Here is a 24,870-nt window from a genome sequence, read left to right as displayed (position 1 = left end):
AATTTCATTAATATATTTTTTTATGTTACAAAGGTAATAAGGTCTAGTCCTGGATTCCAATAACTTGGCTTTATTATATTTATTATATTATATGTATTATAAAGGATTAATAGTGGCTAAAATTGATATAAAGAGCTAAATAATACACTATAAAATAAATACCAGTCTCCATTTAAAGATGGATAAAGATGGATAAGAAGGACATTTAAAGTTTTAGAGCCATTTTTCTTTTAATTAGCTTGGAATTGATGTGTTTTAATATTATTTCAAAAGCCAAAAATACATAAATTGTAGGTTGTTTAAGATGGCATCTAATTCCCTATACAAGATAATAACAAGAAAATAAATACACTGAAAGAAATAATGCAACTGTATTTACTTAATCATATTTAGTTACTTTAACACAATTGTTTCATGTTAGCAAGGTAGGACATAAAAAAAATTGTGTTAAAGTAACTAAATATGATTAAGATTGGTACAATCTGCAAAAAAGTCACTAAATCTCTAGGTATTTTGAGAAGGATTAGAAATGTTGTTGTTAACTTTATTTATCTATCCATACCTGTCATACTGTATTACTGTTTGGGCAAGTATATTTCCTAGTTATCTTAAAAAAATCCTACTTTTACAAAAATGTTTTGTTCATTTAGCAACATTTTCTAAAGATGATGCAGCTTTTGCTCCCCTTTTCTCCAAATTAAAGCAGTTGAATATTTATGAAATTAATATTTATCAAACTTTTACTTTTGTTTTTAAGATAAAACAAGGTCAGTCTCCTGATAGTTTCAATAATTATGTTGTTAAGTTCATTCTTATAATACTAGACAAGCTTTGCCTCTTCATTTACCATTAAGTATTAAAACTTAAGTGCAATTTTCTATTTCGGTATCGTGGTGCAAAACTATGGAATGAATACGGAAAATATTTGGAATCTTCAGAGATAAATGGTAGAAAGTCTTTGAAAAAGATACTGTTATCCAAAAAAGACAGTGATGTAAGATTTTACAAATATTGACTCCCTGAAATCTGAAAGCTAAGATTTTAATCTGAAAGTTAAAATAATGTTACTGTACATGTCTTTTCGGTTTTCTCATGTTTTTCATAATGTGAGCTGCCTAATGTTTTGTTGATTTCAGGGTGTGGCCTTTGGTATGTGCCCTATGGGGTTTCTGTCACTCTCCATCACATTTCTTATTTTATTGATGTATTTTGAGTTTCTATTTTGATTTGTGAAATATATATATATATATATATATATATATATATATATATATATATATATATATATATATATATATATATATATATATATATATATATATATATATATATATATATATATATATATATATATATATATATATATATAAATAAAAAGCCAAAAGTGGTTGCATTATTTTTTTCAGTGTAGGATGTTTTTTTGAAAAAGTCATACTTTGCGGCTCTAAACAACTTTTACTTGGATCGGACTCGGGGCAAAATAGCTCTTTCAGACCGCTGCAATACAGGATACCGTGATGAGACATAAACCAACAATATCTTTAAATTAGATTAAGACAAAGCAATTAGTATGAAACACAGTGTGCTTACAGTGGGTCCTTTAATAATGAAAATATCAATATTAATAATTAATTCAATTCAATTCAGTTTATTTCTATAGCGCCAATTCACAACACAAATCATCTCAAGGCACTTTACACTTCACCAGATCATCCAGTCAGATTGATTCAAAGTTTTCTATCTAAGGAAAACCAGTTGATTGCATTGACTCATTGACTCAAATACAATCCCTCACACTAAGCATGCTTGTAGCGACAGTGGAGAGGAAAAACTCCCTTTTAACAGGAAGAAACCTCCAGCAGAACCAGGCTCAGTGTGAGCGGCCATCTGCCGAGGCCGACTGGGGTTCAAGGAGACAGAAGCAGAGACACAAAAAGCAGCTGCAAAAGGCGGCCCCGTCCAGGAAACACACAGCCAGGCAGACGAGCTCCGAGACAGCTCCCATGTCAGAGGATGAAGAGAGCACATCCACTCAGTCAGAGAAACAGGACTACACTGGAAAACAGGCCGATCTCCAGCATCAATAAACATCTACAAACAAGGGTGTTACATTTTAAATATTTAAATACTTTATGTACAAAAAATGTAACTGCAGTAAATGTGGAAAACTAAGAAAAGGTGGGTGTGAATACTGTAAAAAAAAAAAAAAAGTCAAGTAAGAAAACCATAGGCGGGGGCCAACAGGAGCCAGCGCCCCTGAAGAACTGATCTTGGCCCCTGTACTTAAAACATACAGCACAAAAAATTTACATAAAAGTCAATTTTCTTGTAAAGTGGTGTATTTTGCCTCAATTTGATCAGGCAGATAATACAATTTACTAATGTAATAAGATGATTTCTGTTCATTAAAAAAATCCATCTTCTTATTTCAAGTAGTTTATATGTAAGTATCTTATTTTGAGGGAAAAATACAATTTTCTTTGGCAATCATCTTATATATCCCCTCATTTTAAAAAAGTTTTTACATTTTAGATCACTGTTTGCTGTGTCAAACAAAATAAGTCGTATGATTATATGACTGCACTCAAATCTTAGATCTTTTTTTGAGATTTATATACTTTTGTTATTAGACTTATCATGATTTCAAGTCGTGGAAAGTGCAATTGCCTCAATGCATTGGCAGACTATTGCACTTATTTTAAGTTATCTTCTCTTGCTTAGTGTATCAATCTCCACATGCGACCCTAATTAGATGGACAATTTTTGCAGCATGTAACTGATAATAATCGATTTGGACCAATTTAATCATTCACCTTTACAATTTCCTTAAAAAAAATGAAGTCACCTTAAAATTTCAGCCATATTAAGGTACAACCCAGGTTACATCATCATCATTTTTAAAAACACGGCCCCACCCCGGCCCCCCCGGTAAACTTCGTCTAGAACCGCCACTGAAAAAAACTAATGCAGTATAACAAAATTGTTGCAGAATTAAAGGGCAGATGTAGTTTTACTATTTATTCTGCCTCTTTTCATATAAAATGCATTGATTAAGTAGTCTGTGTATCTGAATATTAGCATTTTTTTTTATGAAATAAAATTAAATAAAAATTACGACAAAAACGAGTCGTATGTATATTTGAGGTGTAATAATGCACAAAAACCTCGATTTGGCACTTAAATAAAGTAAGTTGGTAAAACTTTCTTATTACTTTGGTCAGCAGTGATCAAAGAATGTATTTTAATTCCTGACATGAATTTACTTTTATTTTCATAGATAAACTTAAACAAATGTAAAGTACAGAACTAACTGGTGGTTTTGTATTTATTTGTATTGAGTGTAGTTTAAGCAGGCATGGCCACTGTTCGAAAAGATAATAAGATAGATTATACAATAATATAACCATGAAAACCGCTGATGTAAATATTGATTTTTTTCCTGTGAGAAGGCTATTCATACAAATAAAATAAATTTTAAGTGTTAAGTGTTACAACGCTGTTTTTATATTTCACATGTAGTGTCCCAGCTGATCATGGATGCAGCACATCTCTGATAAACTCAGATTCCTCCAACTTCTATTTCCTTCAAAGTAAGCAGTTTGGATTCACTGCGTGCTACGGGTAGATCTTTTTTTTTTTTTAGTGCCCATGATTTTAACATTTACATACAGTTACTGATTAATAATTCAGTTAAGAATATCAAGAACCTCTAAAGAACCCCTATCTCCCCCTGTTTTTTTGTTCTTCTTTACCCCATTTGTCATAAATAAAGGTGTGGACGATTCTAATTGACTGGTTGAAACTCCATAAAGTGTTTTTTTTTTTTTTACTTTCAGTATGTCTAAAGTGTAAATTAACAAATTATTTTTATATAATATTATTTATTGTTTGTCTAATGCTTTTTTTTGTGTGTTTTCTGTTTTTATTTTGGGACAAGTGCTAAAGGACTCACTAAAGGACATTAATCAATGTCATGTTCTTGTTGTATACCTGTAAAAAAAAAAAAAAAAAAAAAAAAAGGGATTATTTTCTAGGATTTGCATACGGATCAGTTCTGAGCGTTCCGGTCTGCTGAAAAGTTTATGCTTTAGGAAATTCCCTGTCTAATAAAAAGAATATAAAGAATCTCACTACATTGCAATAGAAAGATGCATTAAATTCTGGTTCAGTCGACCTTTCTTTTTGCGTAAAACCCAACATTTTATCCGGTGTTCCTCTGTTCCACATTTTGAAGCCGTGCAACCAAAAATGCAAGCGAGCATTTTGCAATAACTGGCAATTGGGGAGTTTGCAGAAATTAATTAATTACCCATTTCTGGGTTTTTCACTGAAATTTAACTACGTTAAAATGTAAAATAAAAAGTTAGATTCAAAATAATTACACTTTGGAGGTGATAGTTTATGCAATTTAACATCTTATACTCTTCTAGACCTTTTTTTTTTGTTATTCAGCCATATGTAAAGGCTCTTATCATGCTCAAACAGGAAGTTTGAGCCACTCCAACATTTTAATTCTGCTTTAGGCCATTGAGAGGTGGACCTGCTGGTGTGATTTGAATTAGTTTCACTCCCCGATACAAGAGTGCTTGAGGTGAAAGATGAAAACCTGACAGCTATGACTTGGTTCTCTTTAATGCCAAGTCGGTTTTTATGTTTTCCTTCTTGATAAAAGCTACATCAGATCTGATATCATCTTGGACTGATATTAGGATTTATTTAATTAACATGAAATTCAGAAGAGGTGCACTATAAGTCACCCTCTCCTTTACTGCCAATTAGTTTCTCATCTCAGCCTAACGTCATCTAACTGCAGAGCTTATAACAGAAAAACCTGAGACCTTCACCTTAGTCGCCTCTAGCGCTCAGAAACAAACCTAAAAATTACATTTAATCTCCAGTAGCTGTTTTATTTGCTGGAAAAAACACAAACCCAACATAATCACATCCTTCTAAAAGTTTTTATTTTTCATGCAGAGGAAAACAGAAGGCCTTCAGAGAAAAACCAGCCTTGAATTTAATTAAAACTGCATGTAAATAAGGTACGTTCAAGATGGAAAACAAAACAAATCTTGCTTTGTTTTACCTAAAACCCCAGCAGGAAAACCGTTATATTAAAACCTTTGCTCATATCTGGTTACCAAAACATTACCTTCCAAAAATCACAGGGTTTTCTGTGTTCATGTCACTTAGCCAAGATTCAAAAAGGCATTTAGCTCTTTTAACTTCTAAGAAAAGAGGCGACAAAAATCTGTCGTACAAGAAAGGAAAACAAAAAAAAGTCCTGGTTTTTTCCGATTAGAGTACATTTCTACAGGTTACAGCTCAATATAGCCAAACCTCGCCTCCATATAAAGTCTATAGTATAACTTTATACAAATGGAAAAACTACCGTTTACCCTTTAATGAGTATGTCTCACACCCAAATACAAAAATAAGAGGCTTGACCATAAAAGTAGCTGCCAGATGTCATGAGGAACACCTCGTTAAAGTTATGTTACCCCCTCGAAGATTTAAAGGACAGATCAGACGTACAAAAACACAGATGAGTGTGCTGGTAATTTCTTCTTTGGTCTAAAAATCAAATAGAGACGTTCCTTTTATGTATTTACTCCAGGAAAGCGGAGAACTGAACTTTATATTGCATGCTGGTTAACAAAGAAAGCAATGAAAAACAATAAATGTGCCCAAACTGGTCAGAAGCCTCTAAGAAACACAGGCAGCAGGCTTCTAACTATGTACACCATTCCTAAACAGAAACACGCTAGACCGCAGATGACATCAGGCTCTGATGCCATAATCAGGATCTAAAGTTGAACACAGTGCCAAGGACAATGGGTCGACTTAGAAAACAAAAAGTTAACAATGGATGAAAAAAAAACCAACAAAAAAAGGAACATGGAGAGTTTCTAAACATTTCTGTACTGCAGTAGGTAATCCAGACCAACGTGGTCAAACAAACAAGAAGACCTGCTATGTTTACGCACAAGTGTGTGATGTCATTTCAGCTTTATGAAAAATTACAGTATGACAAGCCAAAAATATAGGAACATATTTATACGTCTTAATATATATATATAAAAAAAGACAGTTAGTGCTTTGTGAAATGGAGATGTTGTACACCTAAAGAGGTGCGGTCCTGTCAGTCTTCTCCAAAGTACTGTCTGTCTGAGTACTCGATGCGGCCTGGTCGGCTGAATTTAGCGCCAACGCGTCTCTGTGGCATGTCTCTTCACTCGCCAGCCTGGCGGCCTCCTCTGGGTCGCTGCACTCTTCCACGCCTTCGTGACTGCACTCAGACCCATCGCTGTCACTCCCGCAGGAGCTTGACGTCTCGTCGTCGGAGTCGGAGTACACCTCGGCCCCGTGGAAGATGTATCGATTTGGTGCTTGGAACAGGAACTGACCCCCTGGGGGGAAAAAAAAAACAAAAAAAAACAGAGGACCCATCAGACTGTGCAGTCTACTCATTGCTCATGGATGTGAAACAGTCATGTTTATTTTTATTTCTAAGTAATTAAGGTGGTGTAAAATAATAAACATACCTTATTAATGCTGAATACAGGTTTAAAAAGACAAAAGCTACTTGAACTTTAGCTTTTAGTTTGCTAAAACTCAGAAGATGGATGAATTAAAGCTGTTCACCCATATCTGGATGCTGATCATGATTTTGGCCGCTTCTCAATTCACTATAATGCGAGTACGGACTCATGTCCTCGTCAAGTATGTTCTTAAGAACACAGAAAAGCATGGACTTGAGGAGAACGGGAGCAGGCTGCATTAATATGGGTCAATTGGAACAGAAGCGAACTTTTGACGTCACCACACGGCTCATCTAGAGCTGCATTTCACCTCCTGTTATTAATAGTCTCTAGATAATAATAAATTGTGAGTTTTTCATAATAATCAAAACGGTCAGATAAATACAATTCAAATGAACACTTTGCCAAACAAAACAAAAAACTCGCCATCAGAGCCAGCTGTCCTTCACACACAGGTATGCAAAGAGAGGGCTGCTACAGACGTGCTAACATTACACCTGACTGCTGTTACCCTCGGAGGCCCGCTGGTTGCCACTGTCCTTCCAACTTTGGAAAATTTTTTTAAATTACGCATTTAATCGGTAAGTGGGCCTTACAGTGATGCTTAAAAGTTTAATGTTCTCACCTCAAATGATCTTAAAACGTACTTTTATTGAACAACGGCAGCAGAAAAGAGAACTTTTAACTTAATACTTAGAGCTTCGTGAGCCCTCCATTGAAAGCTGCTGCTGCCGCAGTGCATGCTGGGACAGCGGTCAATCTTAAGAAGGGACAAGTCTGCTCTGATGCATGCTGGGTAAATAGGGAGGGTCGAGAACAACATCCGGGTACTTTGTCCGTTCTCAGTCTGCTGTTCTTGTGAATTGGAACAGTACTAGGACTGAGGATGACGACGTTTCACGAGTACACGAGAACGCACGAGTACACATATTGAGAAACGGCCTTCATCTGTGCAGCTGTGGAAGCCCTCAGCAATAGTTTGCAGAAAGCTGAATTCCCTCAGTTTATTTAAAAAAAAATTTCAACCAAAAGAGTTCCATTTGGTAAAACTGTACTCTCTGTGAACACTTCTTCAGTTGCTGACATGGCAGCTACTTGATGCTTTCAACGCTTCAAACGGAGCATAAGAACTGTGAAGACTATGAAGGCAGAAGACTATTTAGTAACTTTAGACGTAAGCAAAGAGGAAAAAAAAAAAGAAAAACCCCAAAAAATAAAAAAGATCAAAAACATTTTATCAGAAGCTATTTAAAGTGATCTTTCCTATATAAAATTGACACTATGTATTATCTATTTATAATGCAAATTATTTTCACGTCATTAAGCTTCTAGTTTTGTGTTCTCTGCATCACATACATGCTGAATCACATGGGGTTACATAGGTATGCACATCCTAAGTAGACGAAAACCTCGCTGCAGAGATGATGCAACAATCTGAGATAGCAGTATTCACCGTGCCGCAGGCAGAAGACAACACCCAGCTCACTTTGCCTCTCTGCTTTAGTTTAACTACAGGTTGCTGTATTGCAAACAGCCAGAAATCACAAAGACTTCTTCAATCTGTTGACTGTTATGGTTACAGAACGGCACTGCTGCATTGTGGGCCTGCCCCCCACGCTGTGATCAGTCCGGTCTGTTTTACACTGAAGAGCACTGAGCCTCACGGGACGGAAATCAGTCCTGCTGGCCGGGCTAGAACGCCCTGGGTTTTATCCATGTATGCAGAGGTACTCTCTGGGTACTCCTTTAGCTAGCCAAGGTTAGAGACATTCGATGGCCTCTCTAAATTGTCTATAGACAGGAGTTCTGGATGGTTGCTTCTTTTGCGTCTGCCAAGCTTAACCAATGACTGCTGGAGATGGGAAACACCCCTCCGCACAATGAGTCTGCATGGACCAGCAATTCTACATGTGTACAGAATATTTTTTTTGCCCCAAAATTTGAAGCAACAAAAATATAATTTAAAACACTGCTGCCTACCCGAGTATTTCAATTTAATAGCGCCAATTCACAACATAACGACACAACACTGTCAGGATTGGTTAGTAAAACCAGTTGACTGCATTCAGTCATTGACTTGCAACGACTAACTGAGCTTGCAGCAAAGATTTTCATTTGCGTTTTGAACCCATCTTCTGACGTCTACTGTCAGCAGGATAATGCAACATGCTGCCGAGCCGAAACCATGAACCCTGGATGTGCAACAGACAAAGCATGTGATGGAATCATGTCAATATGACCAAAATCTGAGCAACGTTAGTGAGATCATGTTGAATCCAGGATGAATGGAGGTAAAAACAGGGTCAAATTCAGCACTAAAAACGAGCATCCTATAAAATCGCCAGTGAGAACAGACTATATATTAACCCTCCAGATTTTCATGTTAAATTGGTCGCAGTTTATCAGCAGTTCGATATATATGTATTAATTTACAGTGCTAATGGCATAAGCATGAATCTGCCAAGAGTGGAGTAAACCTTTGGATTTACTCACCACTATATGGCATCTTTCTACAACAGCTGACAGAAATATTCTTAATGTTAGTGAATAAAATAAAAACCACTCCTTAAAGGTGTAAAAACAGAGGAAGGCTTATGAAGACGAGCATCTTTACAGCGTCTCAAACTCACCGTCCAGCCGTTTGCTTATTGGACTCCTGCTGACTCGACTCATCCAGTATCGCTTTTGATTTTCCAGCTTGGATGTTTGGCTCTTCACGTCGGTCAAGTCCTCTTTCGGCAGCTCTGGAGACTCTGCAGCATCAGCGCTTCGACTCTGAGCATTTGAACAAGGCTCTGCAGGTGTTAAGTCGCTATTGGCCATTTCTGTGACATTCACACTCCCAGACTCCTCTGAAGGCTTGCTCAGTGGATCCGTTTGGGGCATCCCGAGCTCCTGTTGATGAGCATCAATGGACGCGGACACGCCGTCAGTTGTTGGCTGTTCCGGTAGCCGTGGAGGTTTCTCTGTGATTTCAGTGAGTCTTAGAGTGTTGTAGCAGAGCTGTTCAAAGTCTCCTCCCAAGCGATGACAGAGCTCGTTGATAATGCCATCGCAGTCCCCCAGCAGCTCCACGTCAAAGTTTAGATGAGGCAGCGGCTCCCTGTTGATCAGAACCTGAGGCACTTCATGAGGAATGGAGTCTGGTTCAAGACAAGAGGAAAAAAAAAAAGGTTTATAGTTTGTTGGTTTAAAAAGAAACATTTATAGACAGAAAAAAGTTCATACTTGGGATGAGAGCAACTGGTCGCACTTTCAGAGACGAGCCGATGACGATCAGAAGGTCAACCTCATCTTTGTCCTGCTTCATGGCTCTGTGGAACAATTCTGGCAGATTTTCTCCAAAAAAGACGATGTCAGGTTTCATGATGGCCAGAGGAATATCCGGACACCGCGGACAACGAGGGACAACCTGCGAAAGGACTTCATCTGTTAGCTTACAGCCAAAGAATGTTGTAGACGAATATGAACGAAATCTGTATAGGACCGGAAAAGGTTAAATATCCCGGAAAGGGTCAAAGTGACATGATGTCTGTTTTTCTTTTTAACTGGTTTCTAAGCATCACAACCTTAAAACATGAGAACCAACTCTCCAACTACCATCCAATATAAAATTGTTAAAGTGAAATAAAACTGTTTATTTGAAAGCTATGTGGTCCAAGTATTATTTACAGTGGGTTACTTTTTAGTGAAAGGCTAATCTAAAGGAAGAACGTCAAACGCCCAAAACCCTTCTCGTGTGCGGTCAAAATCCTGCACCAAACCAGACCCAAAGGTCAAGAGTCTTCTGTTTTCCTTACCCAGTTCTAAAACTATATGCTAAGATCTTAAGATATACATTTAGATTATGTTCTTTGGATATTAAGGACTTAAATAGCTGTGATTTGTCAATATCAGCTGGTGACCAATGTGACTGAAATCATTGAAAGCACTTGTCTAGAAGTTGTCTTAGTTAATTTCATGCTGCAAACATTAGAAATGACATAAAGCCAGATCTAATCAATGGATTAACACACCAAGGTCTTGTTTTCATTTAACAAAAAAAGTTGCATTTAAGAAATTAAGATTATTGTTGTCAAGAAAAGACATATACCATTAACTCGTATTTGAAAATCTCATCCTAAAAAGGCTCCCTTTCCCAGAGGGCCAAATTTTGACCATTGAACTCTTGAGGAGCCACACAAAACATATCCAAATGGCCCTTAGGCCACACAATGGAAAACCCCCAACTTAAAACATCAAATATAAGTTGACATCAATATTTTTTAGTCTTAAAAAAATCTGACAAAACTGCTAGTGAACGAGGTACCCTGCACCAGTGTGTTGTTGATAAATACCTGATTTAGGATGTCAGCCCTTATTGCCTCACAATCCACTTTGTGTTTACAGACAAGACAGGATGCAGTTGCAAATGACCCTGAAATGACAAAAGGAGTACATCTCTGTGAAGATTCTCAGTCATCCAGGCCATGGTCAAGCTTGAAAAGTACTGTTTTCTGGAAACGTTTTCAGTTTAACTTCATTTAGCTACAAGTTAGACAGTGGGATCAACTCACCATGGCATTGGATGATCCGCTGAACTCCAGCCACTTGCTCCAATGTGTCAATGTTTTGTGTGTAATTGCGCAGCAGCTTCCCTTGTTTATCCAGCATAGATATAAATCTGTGACATGGTGAAGGCTGAAACTGACCGGGGAAGATCTCCTGCAAGAGAAACAATATATTCAGCATTAACAGAAATCAAAAAGGCCATAGTTGCGTATATTACAATAAACAAGCCTCTTAAAATGTTGAAGTTTCTGAATCAGCTTTACTTCATAACTTGAGAAAACTGACTAAATTTGTTGAGGCCTTTCAAACTATCAGCATTTTTTTATTTAAACCAGTACTAAAAAATACCTAAGAACTGGGGTTTTAAAATGCAGTTTTCAAATTTTCATGCTTTTTTCCCTCAGGAAATAAGAGTAATAAAAAAGAAAATCTAACTACTAATACATTTTAATACTTATTTTCTTGTTTTTCAATGTATATAAATGGTTTCTGCCAGGGGCCATTAAATAATCTATGATTCATTTTCAGGTAGGTCCCAAATAGTATTTATTAATTTTTTTTTAAAGGAATATATGAAACAGATTGAAGTTATAGACAAACCTTTGCAAACTTGAAAAAGGGTCTGGGGTCTCTCCTGAAGTATTCAATGTCAAACATGGACTGAGGATCTGGAAGGTCAGGAAAATCCACAGCGAGTCGCGCATAAATTCCATCTCTGGAGCGAAAGTCTGGTATCCCACATGAAACTGAAACCTAAAAACAGATCATGTTATTTTTTTTTACATCTACCTTTTTAAATAAAACCCTATGAGTATTACAACTGCAGATGCTTACACCAGCTCCAGTCAGCACAAGTATCCTTTTGCTTTCATGAAGCAGCTTGACCACATCTTCAAAGCTGTTGATATCCTTTCGTTTTCTTCTTTTTGGAGGTTCTGAGATGTTGATGATTATCTGCCATAATGTCATGTCATCTAAATCTGGAGGAAGTATGGTCTCAGGAAGCAAATCCCTCAATATAGCCCTCGGGTCCGTCTCTCTGATGTGTTGCTGGATGTAACTGTAGGAACCTGTGAACAGGTAGGAAAAAGAAACAAGACACAGAACCGTAACATTGGTTAATTTCAATTATGAATGGCAGCTCATTAAAATATATTTAAAACCAGAACTTTGTTGTACTGAGGAATAGAAAAATCTCCCAATTACTTATTTGCGGTTGAGGAGTCCAGTCACTGGAGCTTGCATGTGAAGATCTGTCATCTTCCTCATCAATGTGTTCTGGTGTGACAGCAAGGCCATTGGGAAGCAGATCGTCATGCCCAAGAAAACCTGAACAGAGAGGGGAAAAAAAAAAAAGTTCTGTGTTATAAACAGCTGGAAAATACTGCATTTCTTCAAATAATAAGCATGTAAAGAGTATACAGCAGAGTCTAAAATATATTTCTATTAATTATTTTATAATTGGATGTATTAATTATTTTATAATTAATATGTTACAAAAAAACTTATGTCCAATTAATATGCATGTATTTAAAAACATTTATACAAAGGCAATGCAGCGCAAGGCCCCAAGGAAGTAGAAACTCAAACTAATGGTGTTGCCGAATTCAGCGTTACACCGGCAACTGACACAAACTTGTTCCAAAGTTAAGTGCCATTGAAAAAGTTTCAAGGGATTTTGTGTTTTTTCTGCTCTTCTTTGATAAACAAAAGACAAGTTGGTGAGAAAAATAAAATGTATATCATTTAATTGTTGAAAGTAAAAAAAAAAAAAAAAAACTAGCTAGCCGGTGATTGATCAGTGTGTACTTGGTGTCTTTCGCGCTACATACCGACACATTCCCCAGTCGCACCAAAGGCGGTGCTGTCGCTTAACTTCCCAGTTTGTATGAGCGGCTCGGGGACCGGCAGGCCAAGTCCATTGTTGTCCTCGCCTTGCGGTGCCGGGGCCTGTTCCACCGCCATCACCACCGGCTTCGCTTCCTTCTTCTCAGTTGGCGGCGCACAATGCTCCGCCGCCTCCCGGCTCCCAATGGCTGCGGAAACGCACGAGTGCTTGTCCGTTTCGGTAGATTTGGGTCCATGAATAGTCACCGGGGTTAATTTGGACCTTTTCGCGACAGGTTCCTCCATTTCAGAGGCGCCAGAACAGGCCGTTCCGAGAGCGTTCTCTCTGTCCGCCATCTTCAGCCCACAGATCCGCTGCGCAGCTCCTTCCTCTTGAACAGCTGGTGTCACGTGACGTGCTGTCAGCCAATAGGAACAAGCCGAGCGTCCCCATTGCGCGTCCGTAACATGATACCACAACAAATTGGTGCTGCGTTTAAGTGCTACAAGTAGAATATATTTAAACCTGGTGAAAAAAAATCACAGAAACTATAGAAATAGTGGATTGAAACAAAAGAGTTTACATTTGTAATTATTTAATGTGGGTTACATTGATATATTTTAATTAACCTAACGTTCATGCATTTTTCTCCTCATGAGTTTTGATTAATTACAAGAAGGTTCACACGCAAATGGATCGTTTTGATTACAGAAAAGTACAAAAAAAAAATAATAATCCACTGGACTTTGTCTCCTTTATTTGGAAACAAAGTCCAGTAGATTGTTTTTTTTTTTGTTTTTTTACTTTTTTTTAATGACTATGACCTGGATGACTGAGAAACTTCACCAGCGCATCGTTTTGATGTCAGGGGGGAGGTTTTACGTAAAAACTTGAATGTAACATGCGTCACATGAAAGAAAAGGGGACATACACGTTTATCCCACAGAAGAGCTCTAGATTGGCTTTTATAGCTGTTTGAGTATATTTGTAGTTAGTGCATAAATATCTAATTACTGTACCAGTTTGAGGGAAAGCCGAGATAGAGCAGTCCCTGAACTAATCAGCTGCAGCGTTGCGCAGCTGCACCAGGTTGCGATAAAAAGGGACTTAAAAGGTGTTTTTTCTTTCCCTGACAGCTCAGATATGGAGGCTATTTTTGGTCGTAAACAGGAGGACTTGGAAGATTACTATGGATTGTTAGGATGTGATGAACTGTCATCGGTAAGCTGTCAGTGACTGACATATTACACATTCAGAACCTATTTTAAGGATGAAAAACAATTTAAAGATGTAAAATATTGAATAATCATTAATTATTAAGTAATTAAATGGTTGTTGATAAACTATATAATGCATGTTTGCGGTTAATAGTGACTTTTTGTGAAACCTGTTGCTTTGGATCTAGAAAACCCTATTGTATTGCAGCTGTTTTTGTGTAAAGTGATAATTAAAGGGCTGACAAGAGGCAAGGCAAGGCAAATTTATTTATATAGCACAATTCAGTACAAAGACAATGCAAAGTGCTTTACATGATTAAAATATAGGAAAATACAACAGAATCAAAGCAAGTAGGAAAAAAATAAAATAAAATAAAAAATGCAGAAACAAAAAACATTAAAAAAAAGTTGGACTAAAGAAAATAAAAAAGTTGAACTAATGATGTTTCAGTTGAACTGTTAAACTAGAACGGTCAAAGGCAATCCTAACAAAATGTGTTTTTAGTCTTGATTTAAAGGAACTCAGGCTTTCTGCACTCTTACAGTTTTCTGGAAGTTTGTTCCAGAGCTGCATTCATGATAGGAAAACATATGGAGAGTCAATATAGGGAGTAATGCAGAAGCATAACCTGAAAGCAGCGGACTTCCCTGGACCTAGAAGGGATCACATGAGGATTTCTAGTGTTTTAACAAAGAATACTCAGTTTGTCACAAAGTCAGCCAAATGAAACAGCTCACAAGGTTCACTAAAACAAGAATCTTAGGAAATCTGTTTTTTTTTTTTTTACTTTCTGAATTATTTTTATGTCTCTTTATGTTCTCTTAAAGATTGAGCAGATCCTCAATGAATACAAGATTAGAGCCTTATCGTGTCACCCGGATAAACACCCTGACAACCCTACAGCAGGTAAATATAAAATCCATTTTCTGTGAGGTGACAACATCAAACTTCACAATCATTACCTGGGAAATTCAGCAAGTTGCTTTAACATATTGTTATTTAATAGTTCAACTATGCATGATTAAATATTCTCTTAGCATTTATTAAGAAGACATCATAATAAAGATAAAGGAACTGAACTCAGCAGGTTTAAGTAATAACACAGCATCCTGAGCTGTAAATTTTTTATAGAGATCAATGTATCAACTGCAGAAATACTAATCCAACATCCACATAAACTAATTAACCACCTCAGAAGGTCAGAAAAGAGGCTCATGGTAGCTTTGGAGGAGCTGCAATCCTCCACAGCTCAGGTGATAATCTGTTGAGATGACAAATATTAGTTGCTTTTCCTCAAATCTGGCCTTTATAGCGGAGTGATAGGGAAAAAAGTAATTGGAAGAGGATGAAGGGTTCTGTTGGCAGTTTGTAAAAAGCCATCAAGGGTAATAACTGGAAGAAGTTGAACAGGTTGCCTGCGTGTGTGTCGCAGTTAACCTGTTTGGTACCTAATGGCAGACACTCTGGCTGTAGTGCTGTCCACAACGCCTGGCACACATCAGACACTATCCTAGACACCATACAGGGCGCTAGTTTGTAGCTCTGTCTGTTGGTTTGCACCTGAAGCCAAAACATGCAGCGCCACGGCCTGTCTTTCTGGAATACTCACAGGTGAACTGTGTGTTGTCTGGCATTGAATGAGGGGTTATAGACGGCAAACAAGCTCATCAAAAGACACACAAACAACCACAATCCTAGCTAGTTCGTGATTGTCCCTTTTGAGTTGTTGCATGGAATAACATTGCGCAGACCAAGCTTCAAAATTGGGCATAAATCCATAATATCTGCGTCATACCTGCGATAAGCACTGTGTGAAACACAGTGATGGCAGCATCATGCCGTGGGATCGATTTCCTAAACAGCGAAGGATTAGCTGGTCATAAGAAGATGGTTGAAGGTTGAAAGGAAAGCAATCATGTCAAAAAACCTATTGGAGGTTTATTTTCCATCTGGACAAGGATCTTAAAAGCACAACCGGAGATACAGTTTGATGGTTAAATCACAAATGTCTGCTTTTACTCACCTGAATCAAATATTTAGGTCATTTGCAGGACTGGAGAACTTGACTTCGACTGAGGTGGCCGTTTGATTTAGGTGTGTTGGACCAGGGAGATTATGCTTTACTAATGGCTTCTGTCCAATCCAACAGAGCTTTAGAATATTAAACAAAACAATTCAGTCTCTAGATGTGGAAATCAGGTAGAGGGAAACCATGTTTTCAGCGCCCTGAACCTCAAAAATCTGTTTCCCCAGGTGGAACAATTTGATGGTTTATCTTATCAAATTAAAATACAAGCATAGAATATGGCGGTAACAACAAAAAAGGAAAAAAGTTCATGTGAAGTGAATATTTTTGCAAATCACTGAATATTTGGCACCATTTTCATGTTTTTATATCAGTCTTTCTACCCCCCTTTTTATGATGATTTGACTTCAAAGCAAATCATTTTTAATGAGGAAGAGGTAATTATCATCTCCTGATTCTGTGAGCGACGTGACTCACAATAAGACTCTGCTGTTTCCTTTGATCTCGACAGTTACTGATTTCCAAAAGCTGCAAGAAGCCAAAGAGGTTTTATGTGATGAAACCAAAAGGAAGAACTACGACCACTGGAAAAGAAGCGGCGTCTCTATCCCATTCCAGGAATGGCAGGCCCTGAATGATTCAGTTAAAACTGTACGTATCGCCTTCACTCTGTGGAGTTTTTCAGCCGTTCTCCGGCTGCTGTTTTCTGACACAGGCTGATTGTGTTTGCAGTCAATACACTGGGCTGTGAGGACCAAGAAGGAGCCGATGTTGGAGGCCTGCAAACCAGAGGATCCAGTCGCTTTCCAGTCAGAGGAACAAGAAAACAACAAAAATACTTCAGATGAAGGTTCCTCCTGTAAGGGAATAACAATAAATGTGAAAAATAGAGCTGAAAGCCACTTTAGACGTATCTGACCCTAACTAACACTCCTAAGTAAAGGTTAATTTATTAAATAAATTGACTATAAAGGCTCTGATTTCACTGTGAAACTGCTGGTTTTCTTCCCAGTGAGTGTACATTTCTACTCGTTTCATTTGAATTGCTGAAGGGAGCAATAGAAAGGAATTAGGGCAAAAAAAAATTAATCGGATTAATCGTGATTAATCGATTATTGAAATAATCATCAACTAATTTACTAGTCGATTAATGGTTAACTGGAGTGTAGAGACTCTAAAACATGCCTTTAGTTGACAGAGCGACTCACTTAGAGCAGTAATTATACCAACACTGTAAAAAAAAATATATAAACATTTTGCATTTAAGATAAAAAAAAAAATGTTTTTGTTTGTCAATATTCTCTATCCAGAGCTCAATTGGAAAAGTTTTCGTTTCAGCTCATTTAATTTTATATATATATCTATATATACCTATATATAGATATATATATATATATATCTATATATATATATATAGATATATATATTTTTTTAATATATATATATATATATAAATAAATAAAAAAAACAACAAAAAACAAAGAATTAAGCCTTCCAGTTTTGAACTTTAGCCTTGGTTAAAATGAACCAGTCTTTTGAATGGAGAAAAAAAGTCTTCCTTTGGGGAGACTATCCCCTTAGGGAAATTTCTGTCACTTTTGTAAACCAATATCTTCGATAAAAAGAGTGTCCACCATTTAGAGTTTCTAGGAATGTTTGTCAGATGGTGTGACAGTGTATATAAGAGTATATATAAGTATATAAGAGATGCTAACAAAGATCAACATTTTTGATGACAGAAAAGTTTATCAATTATCTGCTAATAAACAAAATAAAAAGAGAGAATCAACACAACAAATATGTAAATAATGATAGTTTATTGAAATAATGAGCCACTTTTTTCTTTAGTTTTTAATTAATTAGTTCAGTTTATTTATATAGTGCCAATTCACAACAAATGTCATCTCAAGGCACTTTACAGTTCAACCAGATCATAGAGTCAACAACAACAACAAAAATCTCCTTTAAGGAAACTTAAAAAACAATCGACAGATTAGTCGATCTGCAATAATCGTTACTTGCAGCCCTAAAAGGAATATTTTGCTGACATATTAGAAATTACAAATATTGAAACAAGTTATTCTTATGCGAGTATGAGAAATAAAGAGAATTTAATTTAAAACATGAACACACCGCTCATTTTAGAGAAAACAGATCTGAATGTTATAGAGATGTAATCCAGTCCATCCATACAGAGGGACCCCGCAGCAATGCCACTAAGTGGACAGTTTTAAGGAAACCCAGCTGCAGCATGTTACTAATTTTACAGCAATCCCTCCTCATAAATGGGCATCGCGTCATTTATAAATTTTCAGCAATTATAATGCTAAAGTAAAAACCGTATGGCGCAGATTGCTGCTTTTGAGCAGGAACATTTTTCAACTGATTCACTTCTGGACTTTAGGCCATTTTAACACATCTATATGCATGAAATCATTCTGTTATTTGGCTCAATTTGAAGGTGAACCAAAGTTTAAGCTGTTTTACAGCCTCTAACAGGTTTTAATTAGCGCTGCGCCGATGCCAATTTTTGGCACCGATACCCAATACCTGGGTGTGCAGTATTGGCCAATACCATCTGTTTGAAATTGATGTGTGTATATATGAAGAACTGCATACTACTTAGATGTAAAATAATTGCCATTATGGTTTTGTCAAGCTGCGTCCTACCTTTGTAAAGCAGGAAAGATCACACAATAAACCAAAATTTAGCTCAGAGCATGTATCATCTCCGCCTGTCTCTGCTAAATTGCTTCTCTGATGATCGTGTTCCTTATCCAGGCTTTGAGTTTAAAAAAGGAAGCCCATGACTCGGTCGGTTTGCAGCTTTGCCGCCTTCTTTACATTAATGTGATGGATTAAACTGAGCTCTGTGAGATGTTTAAAGTTCGGGCTATTGCTTTAAACGTCTCCACATCTTCTTTCCTAAGCTGTGAACATGATGCTGGTTTTCATTTATGTTCTTTTTGCAAACGTCTCAGACCTTCAGAGACAAATTTATGCTGAGATGAAATTACACACAGATGGACTTCATTTGTTGATGGGTGGAGTGAATTTTATTTTAGGGTATTTAGGCTTTAGGTTCACAAGCAAAGGATGTTTTTTACAATCAATATGATGTCATCCCTTAGGTTTAAAGAGGGTCAGATAAATCATGACATAAATTAGTGTGAAGGTTCCACAAAGTAAATTTACCATGACATAAGTTTAGTCATTTATGGTATTTATTTGTTTTATACATGATTCAAATATTAGATATACCATTAAATAATAAAATGATTATTGAAATAATTAAATGTAATTGAAAAATAAATAAAAAATTTAATATAATAACTTAACTCTGTATTTACAACTAAGTATGTAATGAGATAATTATATACATTTTTAGAGGGTCATCGGTACGTTTTAAAGTTATTTTTGTGGTTACAGACTGATATTTAAGAACCCCTGATTTAGGGTAAGCATATAGTATGCAATTCATACATACTATATACATGAATTATTTCATTTCATAGTAATAAAATAAGTTATTATTTTAGAACAAATAATACCCAGTTTACTGGTAAATAAAGGACTAAAAAGCTTGAATAATTTTCTTTCTAATTAGCTCTGTTTCATGATGGTTGACAGATCCTGATGTAACGCACTGCAGGGGGAGGTTGATATTTGACAAAAAGTGGAAAAGTTAAAGTGGAAAAAGAGTATATTTATGCTTTTGGAAGAGAGTACAGATCTACATCCATTCTTCGCTGACTCTCTTTCCATGTCATTGGTTACCTTTGAAAAATTAGCTGATTTCTTTTCTCTTCTTTTCCCCCTCAGCTGATTTCTACCATCGACGTTTCCGTTGGGCCTCAGACTCCCCATCCTATCTGCTGCAGAAGTTCAGAAATTATGAAATATGAAATTAGCGGCTTAAAAACCTAGTATTCCTAAATGTTACTGTAAATGTTAGTTTTTTGTGAGTCCACTAAGTGCCTGTGCTGGAACAGTCGTGTTGATGTGATTGTGGTTGTGTGTCTGTATGTGTTTAACAGCCTGTTGCATTTTGCATATTTGATGTGCTCTGTCTTAGACTCTCCATGATTTATTGTGCATTTCTGTGTTGCAAACTGAACCATTTTGTGTCATTTATTGTGATGAATGTTGTTGTTTCTGACCTTTAGCTGCTGCATGATGAGTCATGGTATTTGTTTAAAGTGGAACACTCTGCTTCTTAGAGTCATAAGGCATTAAAACTGGTTTAACTTTAGCTTTTAAAGATTTTAAAGACCTATTTCCCTTGTTTTCAATGCATTTAAAAAAAAATTCTGAATATTATACCACTCCAATCTGATTTATATATTCTCTTTTTCTCTGGTTGTAAATTAATACTAAAGTTTGCAGAGGAAGTTGGAGTTTCTACAAAATTGCTTTACATTAAAAATACCCCCAAACCAAAAATAATCTTTTTGCAAAAATGTTTTCAATTCAATGATTTAGAAAGTTACATATAGTGAATAGAAATAAATTACAATTTTGTGTATTTTTTTGTTTGTTATTTACTTTTAACCAGTAAAAGTTAATTAACCAGTAAAATAGAGACTTAAATCAGTACAACCAGCATGTATTAAGGGGTTATTAAGGAGTGCTTCTTGTTTTGCAGTTCATTTAAATCTTTCTTTGCTATTAATTAACTCTTAACAGCCTTAGAAGCCTTATTACTCTTTGGATCAGCTTTGGTAATATTAACTCACATCTAGGATGTGAGACAGATGACAACATCAACTTGCAAGGATTTTGTGAGCTGTTTTTTTTTTTTTCTTTTTTTTTCCAATTATTTGTTTACAAGGAAGAGAAATCTGTCTGGTTAGAAATATTTCCAGACAAAATAATAAGGAAATTAAAGGAACGACGGCCATAAGTTCTACATGTCAAACACTGGGCTGCAGCCAACAGCATGCTGGCTACCTGAGCAGGTAACACAGCTAATTAACCAGCTGATAGCAGTTGGCCTATTTTATGTTATTGCTTTGGTCTCAATTAAATTAATAAAAATTTTAAACAACAGAGTTATATCAGGAAAATTGCATTTTGTTTCACTAACATTTCTGACCCATGCCAACTGTTACTTGTGAGCTGTATTAAATCAGCTGCATGAACAGCCTATCTAATAGATGGATGTGTAGAATTTGACTAGGCCGTTCTAAAACCCATTTAATTTTATCAATATTTAGCAGCAAACTGGATGATTTCAGTTTTTAATCCTGATGCATTCCCCAAGTATGTTTCAGCTCAAAAAATGGATGTTTAGACGTGTTCGTGGAAGATTCTCAGAGCGAAAACAGAACCTATTTATTTCACTTCCTGCACAAAATAACAGCAACACAGTTTATTAAAGACAATAAATGAATGGTTGGGAACCACAAAAATTGTGAATATATATTTTACAGCACTGTAATTTAGATAAATATTTCAGTTTTTAGAGCACAGTCAGTTATTTTTCTATAAACGAATAAAAACGTATATAATAGAACTGCAGTAAGCTCAAAACTAGTCAGAATCACAAGCTTATATATTTATCCAAACCATATTTTTCTAAATTACAGTAAATTGAAACCAACAAAGTGTATGTTGTACATTGTAATGTAATAAAGTACATTTATTCTGACATTGTGGTGTGTTATTGTGTTTTATTGCAGATTGTTGTTTTGTTATCTTTAGACCTGTGCCACAGTTTAGACTTTTTGTAATCCAGTCCATCCAAGTCAGGTCCATCTTTACACCATCTTTTATTTAAATTTATTCATGTATTTTTACAGTATGTTATTTATTCTCTTTCCTTCCACTGATCTTTACCTTAATGGGGGTGAATAACATAAGCCACACACTGAGAACCTTATGTTTATATTTATGACAGATCTATAAGTATTTTATTTTTTCATTCTTAACTATACACTAGTTTCCAACTACGTTCATTTTTCCATGAAATATTGGTTATAATTAAATGCATCTTTGCTGTTCTCTAATTCTGTTTTAAATTAAAAATAAATAAATGGGCTCAGATCAAGTCAAATACAGCTTGTTCCTTTGTTTTTCTTTTTTGAATGAATAAATACATGTTTTTTTTTTTAGATATTTCACAAACAAATCCCCTAACAGGGAATTAATATCTGTGATAAAATATGAGTGAGGAAGATGTAAAAAACAAATAATCTCTAAATGGCACAAAGTGCCAAAATAGCTAATTTAAAAGCACTGCTTGGATTTAAAGTAATCAATTGCTTTTATAACTTTGCTTTTTGTTCAGTGGCCCTAATCTTCTTCCGTACTTTTGACACATTTCTTAATCTATTTTATTTTAAATGTGTATTCAAGTAATTAAAAAAAAAAAAATTAGAACTGTAAATTTAAAGTAATTTTTAGTACTTTTCAAGGCTGCACTTTTAAAGAAATGAAATTGTCCATTGAGCTGTTTTCAAACGAAATTTCTTTTTGTTTTAAACTTGTGTAAACAAAATGACAAATAAAATCTGTCTAAAGTCTCTAAGTGAAAAAAGGTGTTATTCAAGTAATTGAAAAACATCTTTAAATTTAATTAATCAAATCCTCCTTGAATTTTGTGAGCTATAATAATTTAATTCTTCAAAAGAGGTTTCTTTTCTTTCTAGGTAAAATAGCTGGGAATTTTATTTTATTTCTACAATTACAATCTTTTTCCACAATCAACAAAAAGCGATAGGGCAGATTTGCAAGTCTTGAAATGCCCTCGGCTAATTCTCTTCAACCACTAGATGAAGCTAATGTGTCCAATGACGTCATTATGTTCAGAGTTAAATGGCCACTGGAGTGGCTCGTTCATCGCCGGGTGCGGTGGCGCGCGCCTGTAATCCAAGCTACCGGGAGGCTGAGGCTGGCGGATCGTTTGAGCTCAGGAGCTCTGAGCTGCAGTGCACTATGCCGATCGGGTGTCCGCACTAAGTTCGGTATCGATATGGTGCTCCTGGGGGAGCCCGGGACCACCAGGTCGTCTAAGGAGGGGTGCACCGGCCCAGGTCGGAAACGGAGCAGGTCAAAGCCCCCGTGCCGCTCAGTAGTGGGATCGCGCCTGTGAATAGACGCTGTAGCGCAGCCTGAGTAATACAGCGGGACACAGTCTTTTTTTCCTCCTCATACATTATAATAATAACCACTTTACGCTGAAATGAGTAAAGAAATATTTTAAAGCATCAAAATAATCGGTTTTTACAAACCAAAACCACTGCAGATGACTGGGCTCACAGCGCCTCCTCCTGGACAATGGTACACATAACCATAAAAAAAACTACACAACAGTAAATATCACTACTGTTGTTTTATTTCTCCTGATAAAACAAAAATATAATTGGAAACGTTAAAAGATGAACCGCCGTTTTTTAATTAACTGAAAGTTAAAACAATCAAACAAGCAATGGAATCCAAGGATAAATGAGAAAAAGCGAAAAAAGCAGAGATCATTTGAAGCCATTTCAGAACAGTCAAGTGATGAATCTAGAAATTCCACAGGAAAACAAAATAAACTTGTAGATGTCCAAAGTGCCAGAATAAGTTATAGTGGAGACTTGTTAATAACCTGCAGAGACAGCCTCAACAAGGCAAGGCTATAAGAATGAACAAGATTGAGGGAAGAAAGGCTCAGTGCAGCTTGCTGAAGAGCAAAAGGATGAGCTGGGGAGTCATTGGACCTCTAAAAGTAACTGACAAAGAGATTCTAGAAAACATAATTGGTGCAAAAGTAAAAGAAGCCAAAGGGTTAAAAAAAAGTTTAAATTAAACAGTTCGTTTTATTATTATTATTTTTCTTTTCTGACGGGTGAGTCTTGTTTCCTGTTTCCTTGTGTAACTCCTTATCAGTTGGTGGCGGTAATGCACTTTGACTAGTTTGCCAACCGCCATAAAACTTCACAAGAAGAAGAAGAATACAATATATAGAATAAAAAAAAAAAAAAGACTTTTAACAACAATTTATTTACATAATCCAAACATATAAACAATGAACATAAAACAAGTGTTAGTTAAAAATAATTAAATAATGAGCTTGTCAAAATGTAGTTCTCTGTCATCTGACACAACTGAATAAATAAAATCCTCCATGTTCTGTGTGGTTCTTTGGAAGTGAAACTCCAGCCTTATTACTTAGAAGAAGAAGAAGAAAGGAACTGCTTTATTTTTTTTTATATAACTTTATTTGAACAGTAACAATGACAAACTCAAACATTACAGTATAAAAAAAAATCACAATCATACCTCCTAACACTTTTCTTAATTTTTTTTTCTTTTCTTTCAAGTTTCAATGTAAACAGATGTTCAGTTTATGCAATACACTTCAGAAAGAGAGAAAAAAATCGAAAATGCAAAGATATATATAATTACATATGTCGAATATAACAGAATTATAATGAAAGATAAATAAACAAAACCAAAAATACAAAACACACACAAAAAAGTAAGCATTATTCTTTAATTTGGGCTGAAATAAATTAGAGGTGATATGACAATTTTTTTGCTTTTGGTTTCCTAATTTTGTCCAAAAAGAACTGTTTTGTTGCTGAATGAGTCTGTCTCTTTTATTTTAATTGAATTCTTTTTTAAGTTTTGTATGTCTCCATTGGTTGTAATATCACTGCCTGTTTATTATTATTATTTATTTATTTCTGTTGCCTTGAACAAATTAAGTTGATCTCTGTATA

At 35.8% G+C, this 24,870-nt stretch overlaps 2 protein-coding genes across 2 annotated transcripts; one reads left to right on the top strand and one right to left on the bottom strand.

The window, feature by feature from the left end:
* Positions 1–4,944: 4,944 nt before the first annotated feature.
* Positions 4,945–13,562, bottom strand: sirt1 (sirtuin 1). Its single transcript, XM_038284079.1, has 10 exons — positions 13,553–13,562; positions 12,923–13,336; positions 12,297–12,419; positions 11,925–12,160; positions 11,691–11,843; positions 11,096–11,243; positions 10,877–10,956; positions 9,768–9,951; positions 9,170–9,682; positions 4,945–6,407 (listed from the first exon to the last, which is right to left on the bottom strand). The coding sequence occupies exons 1-10, from the start codon at positions 13,560–13,562 to the stop codon at positions 6,121–6,123; spliced, it is 2,148 nt and encodes a 715-aa protein (XP_038140007.1). The 3' UTR covers positions 4,945–6,120.
* A 245-nt stretch (positions 13,563–13,807) lies between these two features.
* dnajc12 (DnaJ (Hsp40) homolog, subfamily C, member 12) lies at positions 13,808–20,424 on the top strand. Its single transcript, XM_038284132.1, has 5 exons — positions 13,808–14,139; positions 14,964–15,042; positions 16,674–16,813; positions 16,895–17,021; positions 19,985–20,424. Exons 1-5 carry the CDS (start codon positions 14,062–14,064, stop codon positions 20,065–20,067), a joined length of 507 nt encoding a protein of 168 aa, XP_038140060.1. The 5' UTR covers positions 13,808–14,061; the 3' UTR covers positions 20,068–20,424.
* The last annotated feature ends 4,446 nt before the right edge of the window (positions 20,425–24,870 follow it).

Source organism: Cyprinodon tularosa, unplaced genomic scaffold (genome assembly GCF_016077235.1).
Source record: "Cyprinodon tularosa strain WSP-4 unplaced genomic scaffold, ASM1607723v1 ctg199, whole genome shotgun sequence".
In the NCBI taxonomy this organism is placed as follows: Eukaryota; Metazoa; Chordata; class Actinopteri; order Cyprinodontiformes; family Cyprinodontidae; genus Cyprinodon; species Cyprinodon tularosa.
This window is presented reverse-complemented; position numbering and strand designations above follow the sequence as displayed.

Bases quoted from the DNA above. Each gene is read 5' to 3' on its own strand.
- dnajc12 (XM_038284132.1), top strand. From the start codon at position 14,062: ATGGAGGCTATTTTTGGTCGTAAACAGGAGGACTTGGAAGATTACTAT. The intron at 14,140-14,963 runs GTAAGCTGTCAG...GTTCTCTTAAAG, and splicing joins GATGTGATGAACTGTCATCG to ATTGAGCAGATCCTCAATGA. The intron at 17,022-19,984 runs GTAAGGGAATAA...TTTCCCCCTCAG, and splicing joins TTCAGATGAAGGTTCCTCCT to CTGATTTCTACCATCGACGT.
- sirt1 (XM_038284079.1), bottom strand. The intron at 11,244-11,690 runs GTTTGTCTATAA...TTTCTCTTGCAG, and splicing joins CCTTTTTCAAGTTTGCAAAG to GAGATCTTCCCCGGTCAGTT. The intron at 6,408-9,169 runs GTGAGTTTGAGA...TTTTCCCCCCAG, and splicing joins AATAAGCAAACGGCTGGACG to GGGGTCAGTTCCTGTTCCAA.